The sequence below is a fragment of the Camelus dromedarius genome, chromosome 19 (genome assembly GCF_036321535.1).
Source record: "Camelus dromedarius isolate mCamDro1 chromosome 19, mCamDro1.pat, whole genome shotgun sequence".
Taxonomy (NCBI): domain Eukaryota; kingdom Metazoa; phylum Chordata; class Mammalia; order Artiodactyla; family Camelidae; genus Camelus; species Camelus dromedarius.
This window is the reverse complement of record NC_087454.1, coordinates 11682015-11694380: the sequence shown is the minus strand read 5'-3', so window position 1 is coordinate 11694380 and position 12366 is coordinate 11682015. Positions and strand designations below refer to the sequence as shown.

The window sequence follows — 12366 nt, the reverse complement described above, 5'->3', positions numbered from 1 at the left end:
CTTAGGATTGTCATAGAATTTATGTTATAATAAGTTACAAGCACAATGTTTCTAGTATTTCTTACGGTGCAATCCTCCTTTTTTCCTTCTTGAGTATTCCCCATGGCTCTTGTCCATGTCCTCTCAGAAACCTCACGTACATGGGTATTCCTGAATAACCAAACGTGCACTTGTACTTAGGGGTGATAAAAGTGGCCGGCCTTCTGTCCCTTATTCAAGGGCAGGTGGGGGTGTCCTTGTTAATTTACCACTTGTACATTGCAGGGTCCACATGTGAGGGAAAAAAAAATCTGAAGGAAGGTCTCTGTATTTCACACCAAAGACCACAAAGGACAGAGCAGGAATCTCCTGGGAAAGCAATAGCCACATCTTTTGGGGCACGTGCCATTGTTCCTTCAGTGTTTCCCAAAGCATCCTTGTGAAATACAAATTTCTCAGGTGGCTCTGGGGAAAAAAAAGATCCTAGATAAATAGTTTTGAAAAAGGCTTCTTATAAAACCTTTGTTTGGAGATTCACAGTGCTAAAAGCTCTGAGAAGTCCTGCAATAATGAATCCTCTGTAACTTCATCATTCCCTGAACTTATGTGATGACAGAATTCTAGGTGTAACACATATTAACATCTCTAGAACAAATGTGTTTTTGGAAGTGTTCGTATATACTTTTTTAAATTAAACCATGGCAATTAAATGGAAACGAGATTGGGAATGATATTCGTTGGATGAATGTCATTTGGGTTTAATAATTTGCATTAGCCCCTGGGAAACAGTGGTGAGTGGAAATGAGGCCCATGCTGTAGATATCATGTAGATTTCTTTCCTCTCCTGTCATGTGGTGGCACTGTCCTTTCCCCATGATTTGCCACTTATATTCTTTGTATTCCTCCTTTCCTATAAAGAGTGGGGATTTCCTGGAGAAGAGTGCTAAACTCATTTCCACTAACTTCATCACCTTTCAGCTAATTCTGTAAAAGCCTAGAATTGTATTCTGCTGTAACAGAAACCAGCTGCAGTGACAACCAAATGATGAGCTTGTTTTTCTCAGTAAGTCCAGAGGCTGGGACAGCGTCTCAGAAGTGCTGTCAGGCACACAGCTGTACTAACCTTAGTGTGTGTTCACATGGTTCTCGTGACCTCAAGACAGCTCTGCCATTCCAGGCATCGTCTCCCTATCTGTGTTCCAAACAGGAAGGGGAAAGAACCACTGGCTTTTGTCAGCTAAAAATGTACCTTTTCTATCAGGAGAACAAGAGCTCACTTAGAAGCCCCTCCCGGTGATACCTCCCTACATCTCATGAGAGAACTGTGTTTCATGGCTCCTCCGAGCTGCAGAGGACTCTGGAAAGTAGCGTTTAGCTTGGCACATGCTTCCCAGGAAAATCAGGTTTCTGTTAGCAAGTACGAAGGGAGAAATGGTTATTGGGCCAGCACCCGCAGAGTGTACCGAAACCATCACAGAATTAGCCCTTTTTAAAGAGAAGTCCATGTTCTGTTCTAGACTCAGTTTAACTTGGCAAATACTGACTGAGTGCTTTCTGTGAGCCAGGCACAGTAGTGTCTGCCTCCAGGGTGATCACAATCTAAGTAGAAAGAGATGGGGAAAAAAAGAACATATATATATATATATATATATATATATATAGATATATCTAACTCTAATAAAGTTTAGTAAGGACTACACTAATGATCCGAAAAAGATGGTTGGAAACATGGGTTAAATAGCTTGAAATCCATCCTAGACAGTACGAATAACTCAACATCACATCAGATCTGCTCCTAAGGGAAGGAATCTAGTGGTTAGGGTTTCAAGGGAAACTATGTAGGTTTGAGAAAGGTATAGAAAAACAAACAAAAAAGCAAAAGAAGGTTGAATCATGTCAATGTGTTGTTTTTTTTTTTTCAGTAAGCCTTTTTATTTTGTTTTTAATCCTATTTTGTTTTATTTACTTTCCTTTTGATCCAGATTTCTCCATTGTTTAGATGGCTGTCTGTTTATAAATGTTATCCCCTCCCCAAAGTCTTCCTTCCTCTCCAGTCAGCCCCTCCCCCTTCTCTGCCCCACCCCTGCCCTAGAACTAGTGGTGAAAGATTTCAGGAGATTTGCAGCTTCCTTACCATCTCCACCTCCAACAGGTTCAGAAAAGGAGCAGTGCTTTGGTAGAATTATAAAGATTCTCAGAGTAACATTTTCAGCCCCTAAAATTGGCAAAAAAACCAAAAACGAAAACCAACAGAAGGCAACCTCCCACCCCATTCTGGACACCTGTGAGCTGCCCATTTGCCTTCAGGCTCCTAGGATCCATCGTTAGTAATTTTGTTATGTTTTTGAGCTTCCTGGAAATAAAATTCTTATCAAAATATACATGCCTGGTGTTGAACTTTCAGACGTTGAACTTGCAAAATTTCAAATGGTTCTTGGGATTCTCAGAGCCGCTGGATCACTGCTTCTAGGGGAAACCTAGAAGGAGGGGATGGTATGGACCCCTTGTTACTGGGTTAACCTGGTGACCTCTCAATCATCAATGAGTTCCACTCATTCTTCAGTTTATTTCTTTTTCTTTCAAAGGGACCGTAATAGGTTTAGATGAAGTTCTTGTTTTGAATGTGTGCACACTATTAGGTAAAGGGCGTGGCACCTATGAATGATTAGCTTCTCTAAGTGGATAAATTATAGCTCTGTAGGACCACTGTTAACCTTTGAGTTGCTAATATTGACCTATGAGTCACTAAGCTCTTTATACTTTATAGGAATTAATTTCTGTTGCGTTCGGTTATTAAAAATCTGGGATAGTCTGAAGAATTGTTTCCAAATGAAAATTTTATTTCAGTAGATGCAAAATGTGGAAAACGGCCTATATTCTATATTAAAGCAAAAATGTGTTTTTCCCCTTATACTGAACTCCTTTTTTCCTCTATCTCATATATATCATATGCCATTTTCTTTCTTAAAATTGTTACCTTTGGGAGGAGTGATTGAACTTGAATTTTTTTTTTGAGAAAGCTGTATTGAGAAGTAATTCATATACCATATATACTTTACCATTTTAAAGCATGCAATTCAGTAGCTTTATAATATTCACAGAGCTGTGTAACCATCGCCACAATCTAGGTTTAAGACATCTTCATCCCCAAAAGAAACCTTGTGTCCAGATCATTCCCCATTTACCCCACCTCCCCAGCCCTAGGCAACCACAGCCGCCATCTCTATAGATTTGCCTGTTTTGCATATTTCATATATAAGTGGGATCCAATACTACGTGTCAGTTTCCTAGTGTTACAGAATAGACTACCACAAACTGGATGGGTTAAAACAACAGAAATGTATTTTCTCACCGCTCTGAAGGCCAAAAGTCCAAAATCAGGGGATTGGCAGGGTTGGTTCCTTCTTGGGTGCTCAGAGGGAAAAATCTACTCCTTGCTCCTCTCCTGCCTTCTCGTGGTTGCTGGCATTCCTTGGCTAGTGGGTGCATCACTCCAGTCTCTGTCTCCGTTTTCACAGAGTGTTCTCCCCGTGTGTCTTTGTGTCTTCTCATGGCTTTGTTATAAAATAAGTAATGTCTGTCATTGGATCAGAGCTCTCCCTAAGCCAGTGTGATCTCATCTTAACTAATTATATCTGCAAGGACCCGACTTCCAAGTGAGGTCACATCTGAGGTTCTGGTGGATGTGAGTTTGGTGGGGACATTATTCAACCCAGGACAGTGGCCTTTTTTGTTTTGACGCCTTTCGCTTACCACAAATTTTCAAGGCTCGTCCGTGTTGTAGCATGTATCATAACTTCATTCCTCCCTTGTGATACTTCAACATAAGGACATACCACATTTTATTCTTCCCTTCATCATTTGATGGGCATTTGGGCTGTTTCCACATGATGGCTGTGGTGAATAATGCTGCTATGAGAATCCTTGCACAAGTTTTTGGGTGGACATATGTTTTCATTTTTCTTGGGGTGGATTTGTTTAACTTTTAAATCTGTCAATTATGATGTACATATTTATGTCATTTGGCAGTAATGGCTGTTAGTTATTAAAATCCTGGCTCATTTTCTGCCTCTTGGAATTGCTCTGTATTTCAATGACTTTTCCAGTGACTCACCTTTGGAGAATTATGAGTTGTGAGAAATACGCCTTTATTCTTTTCTGTTCTTTTATTTAATGGAAATCTACTGTTAACACTAGAAAGAAAGCTGTGTAGCCTTACACTTGCTAAACTCTAGTCACGTGCTGATTTGTGCCCTTCCTTGTTTTTGTAAGTAGGTAAAATGTTCAATTTTTTAACCATTTACAAAGGGTTTTGTCTTTCTGATAAATTGTAACCACCCTTGCAGTCCTGGGAGGTGCCCTGAGACTGCTCTCTTCTGGCTGCTTAACTTGGGATCCAGTCGATTTTCTTTCAAAAGAGCAGTTGGTACTTAACCAGAGGGTGTTCTCAGTCCCTCAGCTCCACAGATCTGTTGTTTCTGCTGCGATCTTTTCTCCAAGTGCAGAGAACGTGCATTAACTGTCAGGGAAAACTCATTAGCCTAGACCAGTGGTTCTGACTCTACCTGCATCAGAATCACCTGGAAGGCTCGTTCAAGCTCAGATTCCTGGGTCTCACTATGTGTGTCTGATGCAGTCGGCCTGGGGTGGGGCCTGAGAATGTGCATTTCTAACAGGGTCCAAAGTCATGTTGGTGCTGCTGGTCCTAGCGCCACATTTTGAGACTCATCGGCCTGGCACCCAAATGCATGTATCACTTTGACTATTGTTCAGCCAGGGCTTCTCAAAATTTAATGTGCATGTAAGTCGCCTGGAGATAACGCTCACTGGTTCTGACCCAATAGGCCTGGGAAGGCTTCCAAGACTCTGCTTGGGTAGTTCTTTGCCTTCGTTCAACTGTAGTCACTCCATAATGAAACAAGCTTGCCGGCTTTAAGCAGATGAACAGGATATACCTTTAACATGTAGTGGAGGGGTGCTCTGCAAGTTACATGGTTATTGTGGGGAAATCAGAGTCCAGAATGGCCCAGATTAGACCCAAAGAGAAAATGGTTCAGACCTTTAACATATATTTGGAGTTAATTAAAATTCTCTAGTGTGATCTTTTACATGTATGTTTCCAGGTTCTAAAATGTATGTTTCACAGGTCCTGTGATTGAACAGAATAGATCCTTATGGGGATTCTAAATTCATTCTCTTAAATTAATGGGGTTACTTCTTGCTTTCCCTTTTCTCAGCCTCTTGGCAAATTAACATAGACTTGATTCTATCAACTTTAGGGACTTATTGTTCAGCATATTTTATACTTATCACCTAGAAGGATTATTGTTTTATGGAAACAAAATCAATATTTCATAAAGCTAACTTTTGTCTTTTTCTCTTGGCAGGTCACTTACAACCTTGGGGTTGGTTATCTCATCGTTGGCTGACCAGGCAGCTGGCAAGGGTAAAAACAAATTTGTGCCTTATCGGGATTCGGTCCTCACTTGGCTTCTTAAGGTAATTCATTGTTCCAGTGTTTCTTTTCCAGCCAGAAACTGGCTGTTTCAGGGGTGACAGCTGAGATGTGTGCAGAGCTAATGAGATAACTACACAGAGAACTCCTGACAATGCTGTTATCCTGATTCCTAAACATGCAGAATGAAAGCTCATTCCTGTAGCCCTTTTCCATTAAAATGCTGTTCGACAGGCACTATGCATTGTTATGAAGAGAGATCTCCTTTCATTTTGTTATAAAATTATTTGTGGAATACAAACTCATTTCCATGTCGTGTTGTCTTTGCTGAGAATGTCACCCGTGCATGTTTACTGCTTTCCTCATGTGTGTTGTGCATAGAATGAGCCTCGTTTCCAAATATGATCTTTGAAATATTCTGCAGGACAATCTGGGGGGCAACAGCCAGACCTCTATGATCGCCACCATCAGCCCAGCAGCAGACAACTATGAAGAGACCCTCTCCACACTAAGATACGCAGATCGGGCCAAAAGAATCGTTAACCATGCCATTGTGAATGAGGACCCCAATGCAAAAGTCATCCGGGAGCTGCGGGAGGAAGTGGAGAAACTCAGAGAGCAGCTCTCGCAGGCGGAGGTACTGTCAGCCTGGTGCTCCCTGTGTTCCAGGCTCCCCGGCTTATGGTGTCTGAGTGCTGAGGACATGCTCACTTGCAGTTCATCTCCGTGTGGTTGAAGGGCACCTTCTCTGTGCTAAGCACCGTGGGGGCCGCAGGAGTGTAGCACAGGGCTGTGTCAGGTCCTGGCAGTGGAGGAAGCAGGCAGTTAAGGGAGAGGTCCTACCACTGCCTAATTGTTTGCTTCTGTCAGTCAGTTGCCCTTGAGCCCAGATCTCTTCCGATGTGAAATTGTAAGAACCAAGTGTGCTGTTTTGATGAGCATTGTAGATTATATTCCCACTGGGCCTTGCCGTTTTCAGAGAAGTCAGTTCTGTGTCACCTCCTCACTAAATCATAGAAGACAAGATGATCAAGAATAATTAAACATAAGGAATAATTCAGAAATCTCCTTTTACGTTTTCATTTATATCAGCTGCTGACAGGGAGCAATATCAATAATTTTGCATTGTTACCTTCTTTCCTGGGCTTTACTTAGACTTTAATAACCATACTCCTTTCCGAATAGCTGTTACCGGTTGAGGCTCTGTCTCATTGAATAGATATTAAGACTGAGATGGAAGCCAAGTGCCTTGACTTCACTCACATGCTTCTGCATGCTGGGGCTCGGGTGTGCACCTAGGGCTTCTAAGTTCACATTCCTTCATACCACTCTCTTCTGACTCCACAAACAAAAAGAAGTCAAAGCCAGGGATCTGAATACTCCATTTACTGGTGATCGTGGAGTGGCATTGTAAATATTTGTTTACATGTCTTTCTCTTCTTCCGGGCTATGGGCTCCTAAAGTGCAGGATGCTGTGTTTTATTAATTTTATTTTTGTCTCTAACCCCTAATACAACACTGATACTGGAAAGGACTTAACACAATGCCTTGCCCGTCGCTAAGTGCTCGATAAATGTTGCTGTTTTTGTTATGATCATCATTATAATTATCACTGAGTACATCAAGCATAATTTTTGTTACTGATGCCAAGAAGGGCAGCAGAACACCAGAGACATCAAAATGCTGATAAACTTTGACGAGAGTCATGATCCTAGGAGGAAAGTGTAAAGGCTCTGAAACTTGTTTTTAGGAGGATGATCTCTGGCCTCCCTCTTGTCTCTGAATCTGCATTTTTACTGTGACAGGTCAGGCAGCTAGAACAGTGCCTGGCCAAAGGGTAGAGAAGAGGAGCCACAGCAGGTTCACCTTTTCATGTGTGTCCCCTGGAACCCAGCACTAAATGTCCCTCTCGGGCTCTGTGAACACAGAGACCCAGGCATACTCAGCCAGCCTCCAGTTCATCACCACTTCAACTTCTTGTCCGAACGAGAGTTACACTCTGCAGGGGCTCTTGTTACTCTAGGGTGTCAAAGCACATTGTGGCCAAGTAAAGGCCCCCCGCCTAGATTTCTTAGGCTGCATAGATCTATATTTAGACCCCTTAATTATTCTCACTGAGCAAACTCAGAGGGAAATTACTGCCCTTTTCACCAGATGTCCTGTTTCCAAGTGAGTAATAAATATGCTTAGATTTATTACCATCTCTAAGAAAAGTAGTTTAAATGGCCCGGACTCAAATTTTAAAATGAATGAGAAGAATCTCCACCTTTCCTGGTAGGTTAGTATAACTGGAATGCGTGTGTTGGTGATGGGTGTTGATCTCTGTCTGATTGAGAAAGAAACCTACTTAAGTCATTTGTTCTCGCACTTCTCTGTTTTGAAGACGACCTTTAGCATCTTTTAGGTCTTTAAATATGAAATTAAAGTATGATGGATAAAATTACTCTGTGATGATTTGTATCAGTTTAATTCAGGGCACTGGAATTTCTTTTTCTCCTTTAAAAAGTTACTTTCATTTCATTTGATTAATACAGGTCTAAAACCCCCCCGACAGTGTGTGGCTTAATTGCTTCCAAAAGACTGTTGGTAACCGCTTAAGAAGGACAGTAAGGGGTTGTCTTGTATATAATGGTGGAAAAAATTAGAAAATCGGGTATCTCTGCTTTCATTTTAAAGGCTATGAAGGCCCCTGAACTGAAGGAGAAGCTGGAAGAGTCTGAAAAGCTGATAAAAGAACTAACGGTGACTTGGGAGGAGAAGCTGAGGAAAACAGAAGAAATTGCACAGGTAGCTTGATAACTTAGGCCTAAAATACTGCGATTCTTTGCATTTGCCATCTTTTCTGTCTCGCCGCTTGTCATCCTCAAAAAGACCTTTGAGGACCTCTTTCTGCTGAACCAGAGCCTGCAAAGATCCTTTCCAGACACTGACTTCATTGTCTTTTATCAAGTACAGTTTGGTCCATGTATCTGCTAGAAGTGTTGGAGAGCAGTGGATTTGTGCAGGCGTGGTGCAGGAAATGGCTTTAGCGCGTCCTGCTCTTCACATTTAAACCAAAGTCTGTTCCGCGATTTTAGATCACCTGGCGAAGCACGCAGCTATACCTGACTGGCAGAGACTTTATAACAGACGGCGCATCCTAGTTTTTTCAGTGTGTTTGCTTCTTTGGGCTTGTTAGAAAATGCTGTGTGAACTTTACTTGAGCTAAAATAGTAAGCAAGGACTAATCTGTAGACACGCGTGAGTATGTGTGTGTGATATGAATCTCTACACTGTGCATTTCATGAACGTTTTAATCTTATTGACCACTTATAAGTATTGGACCATCCCAATCGGGTAGCTTGAAATCAGTAGCTGGGGACCTAGTCCAGCCCTCTGCTTATATGTTGCTTGTAGATACCACAGACACACACCTAACTTTCTGTAACTCCTCCATCGCTTTATAGTCACATCAGAGCACTTAACATCACTGGAAATTCTGTATTTTACACAGCTGGTTTCTTTATGGTCTGTCTCCTTCCACTAGAATATAAGTTTGCATGAAAGAAGGAACTTAAGTTTTTTGCTGTTGTGTTCCCAGCCCTAGATCAATACCTAAATACATATTTATTTCTTGAATAAGTGAATGAATTCAAGGTCCTCTGCAATAGGAACCCAGCCTGCTCTTCCAGCCCCATTTCCCACTACTTTCCCACATTTACTAGGGGTTCTTGACCCCTGAAACCATCCAGGATGCCCAGAGTCTTTTCTCTGCTCTCCTATGCCCTTCCCCAAGAACACTCTGCTCTTAACCCCGCTGCTCCCCCAGTTCTTCCTGTTGAAATTCTTTTTACGCTTCAAGAACCGTCTCAAGTGTATTCTCTTCCTGAAGCCTTTCCTGAACTCTTAACCCATCACAGTCTCTCTCCTTTGAAGCCCTGCGGCACATTGTTTCTCCCCAGTGGCACAGGGCTCTCCTCTTTAGATTCACTTGTGTGGTCTTATCCCCTCCACTGGACTGTAAGCCCCTTAAGGGCAAGATGGTGTCTGGTTCACTCTTGGTGCCCCTAAGACACCAACAGAAGATGTCGTGCATTTTAGGCTCTCAGTAAAGTTGGTTGAGCTGAATAGAATGTGTAATTTCATTGGCATTGTCCCCAGAAACAGTGACTTAAGCTTTCCATGGATACAGCTCATGAATAGAGCAACAAATAGAGCTTCCCTGCTTTTGTCTGTTTTTGTGCACAGGAGAGGCAACGACAACTTGAAAGTATGGGGATTTCCCTGGAGACTTCTGGTATCAAGGTGGGGGATGACAAGTGCTACTTAGTCAACCTAAATGCAGACCCTGCTCTCAATGAACTTCTGGTTTACTATTTAAAGGTAAGTGAATATATTAATGGATAGTTGCAACCCAGATTCATTCCTGTATGATTTCCACTTGAGTCTGGATGCCTGTCTCAATGATTTTGCTTCTTGTACCCAGCTTTGCCCTCATGAAAAGAGAGAGAGTTAGGAGTATCATCAGGTTACCCTTGGGAGTGAAAGCCAGCTATTTTGTGTCATCCTGGCGCTGTGCAGTTGGGCTGATTTCCTGTGCAGGCATCAGAGGGGCACGAGTGAGCAGCTGAGGGTGTGAGGGGGGTCCCTGGTGATAGCAACAAGGATCCTGAGACGCTCTGAAGAGTCACCATTATGCTTCTGAGTAATTCTAAGGAGATCTCAAGATGGGCACAAGCCTAAAGCAGACTCTTGTGGTAGATTAGACAGCCAGGGTTCTTCCATGGCCATCCCTTCTACACCTGCATCCTCAGGAAATAACTTTTGGTCCCATAATCACCCTTCAAATGTGGAGATGGGGTATCGCCTTTTGGATGTGGCCCTCGGGCCTCAGGGTGATACCACTGACATCACTGCAGAGTGTACTGCTGCAGGTCTCAGCTGCTTTGCCAAGGATGCTGACCTGCCTGGTGACTCTGCAGAATGCGGTGGAGAATAAGCTAGAGTTGAAGAAAGTATCCTCAGTCTTCTGTCATCCTTTCTATTCTGTTTTCTCCAGAGACAAACAGTAAACAACTAAGTAGCCCCTGGTTTATTCAGAGGCCACTAAGGGACTTGAAGATCTGTTAATTTAGGAAACGGTGAAGGGGTCAGGAATGGTTTCTGAAGTCTTAATTTTGAAAGACCAAACCTTATGCTTTCTCTGTTGAATAAGGAAGTATTATTATCATAGTGACTTGATGATTTTTAGAGCAACAGAACAAACAAAGGGGAGGAGCGGTGGGCTTGAGTCACGAGGTGTCACAGTGCTCATACGTCTGGGGTTTGAGGTACTTAAAGTCATGCCAATCTGTACATTGTAGAACCCGCAGGCTTCAGTACCATGTAAAACAGTATTCAGAACTCAGCTCAACCTTTGTTATCATTTTAAAAGTTATGTACTTGAAAATAGGACTTTCCATGAAACTACTTTTAGTGGTTCTTGAATTTATCCAGCTGTTTTCAAAGCACTTTCACTGGTAGCTCGGGTGATCCTTGAAAGAATTCTGTTTATTAGATCAAATTAATAATATTGTCCTGGTTTTGCCAAAAAAAAAAAAAAAAAAGGGAAAGAGAGAGAAAGAAGTTGTGAAATGGCTTGACCACGGTCATAATAATACTAAGTCTGTCAAGGTAAGATTGGAGCTCAAGCAGGGAGGAGGCTATAGCTCAGTGTTAGAGTGCTTGCTTAGCATGCACAAGGTCCTGGGTTCAATCCCCAGGACCTCCATTAATAAATAAATAAGTAAACCTAATTACCACCCCCCAAAATTTTTTTTAATTAAAAAAAAAAATTGAAGCTCAAGGTGTTCTGCTGTCGAGTCTGGTTTCTTTATATTTTAAAACAATAGCTAATCCCTATTGATTGGGTTTCTTCTTTCTTTCTTTTTTTCCTGTAGTGTTAAAATGTATTTTAAATTTAGTGTATTAAGTTAAGCTTTTGACTTACGATGCGCTGGGTCTCGCATCTCCTGTCTGATTCATCTAATACTGTCATGCATATGCCGCTGGGTTATTCAAATTGATTGCGATACATTTTTGCTGAGCTACTTGTCAGTGTACGTTTTTTTCTTTAATGGTCTGTTTCCAGGACCATACCAGGGTGGGTGCAGACACCTCTCAGGACATCCAGCTCTTTGGCATAGGAATTCAGCCTGAGCACTGTGAAATTGATATTGCTTCTGATGGAGAGGTCACCCTCACTCCAAAAGAAAATGCGAGGTAAGAGAAGTAAACGGCTGCTTAACATATCTTATTTGAAAATATATGAAAATAAGTGTCTTGTTTTCAGGAATAGACTGGCCCTTTCTGTCTGTTTGCTCAGTTGTGCCAAAAGTAGGGCCATACTGGGTTCTCAAGGATTTGCTTTCTGCTTGCAGAGCACTGTGTGAGCAGTATTTAGAGAACTGGCCTCGGGGTAGCTGATTCTGCCTTGACTGGCTGGGTGACCTTAGATAAGATACTTCTTTTATCTAATCTTCAATTCCAACTTGTGATAAATGGGGCTAATAGTAGACAAAACATGTAGATCACTTGGCTCTGTGCCTGACATACAAATACTGAATAAAGTTAGTTGTTGTTACCCAGGGTATTGTATTGTTTAAAAAGCAGTTAATCAGATAACTTCATTGTATGAAAAATTCCTAAACTGGGCTATAGTATGTAAAAATTTGAGAATTGACAGGATAATATATTTTTAATGATGTCTTGAATTATTTTATAATCAAGTATAAAGTGAAGTCCTAAAACAGTATTCATTAATGCACAACATTATAATTCAGAACATACATTTTTATGAAGAGAACTACATTCATTTCAAATTATTCTGTTAATATTAGCCACAGACACTTCTAAGTGATGAAAAACTGAGACTAACAATAATAGCATGTGTGATTCATGGAATTTGTAGGCTT

The 12366-nt window shown here is 41.6% G+C and overlaps 1 protein-coding gene across 1 annotated transcript in view; it reads left to right on the top strand.

The window, feature by feature from the left end:
- Positions 1 to 12366, top strand: part of KIF13A (kinesin family member 13A) — a 172616-nt gene that overhangs the window by 113489 nt on the left and 46761 nt on the right. The window contains 5 exon segments of the mRNA XM_031435159.2: positions 5367 to 5478; positions 5859 to 6071; positions 8111 to 8221; positions 9662 to 9796; positions 11544 to 11674. Of these exon segments, the coding sequence (XP_031291019.2) occupies positions 5367 to 5478; positions 5859 to 6071; positions 8111 to 8221; positions 9662 to 9796; positions 11544 to 11674 (702 nt within the window).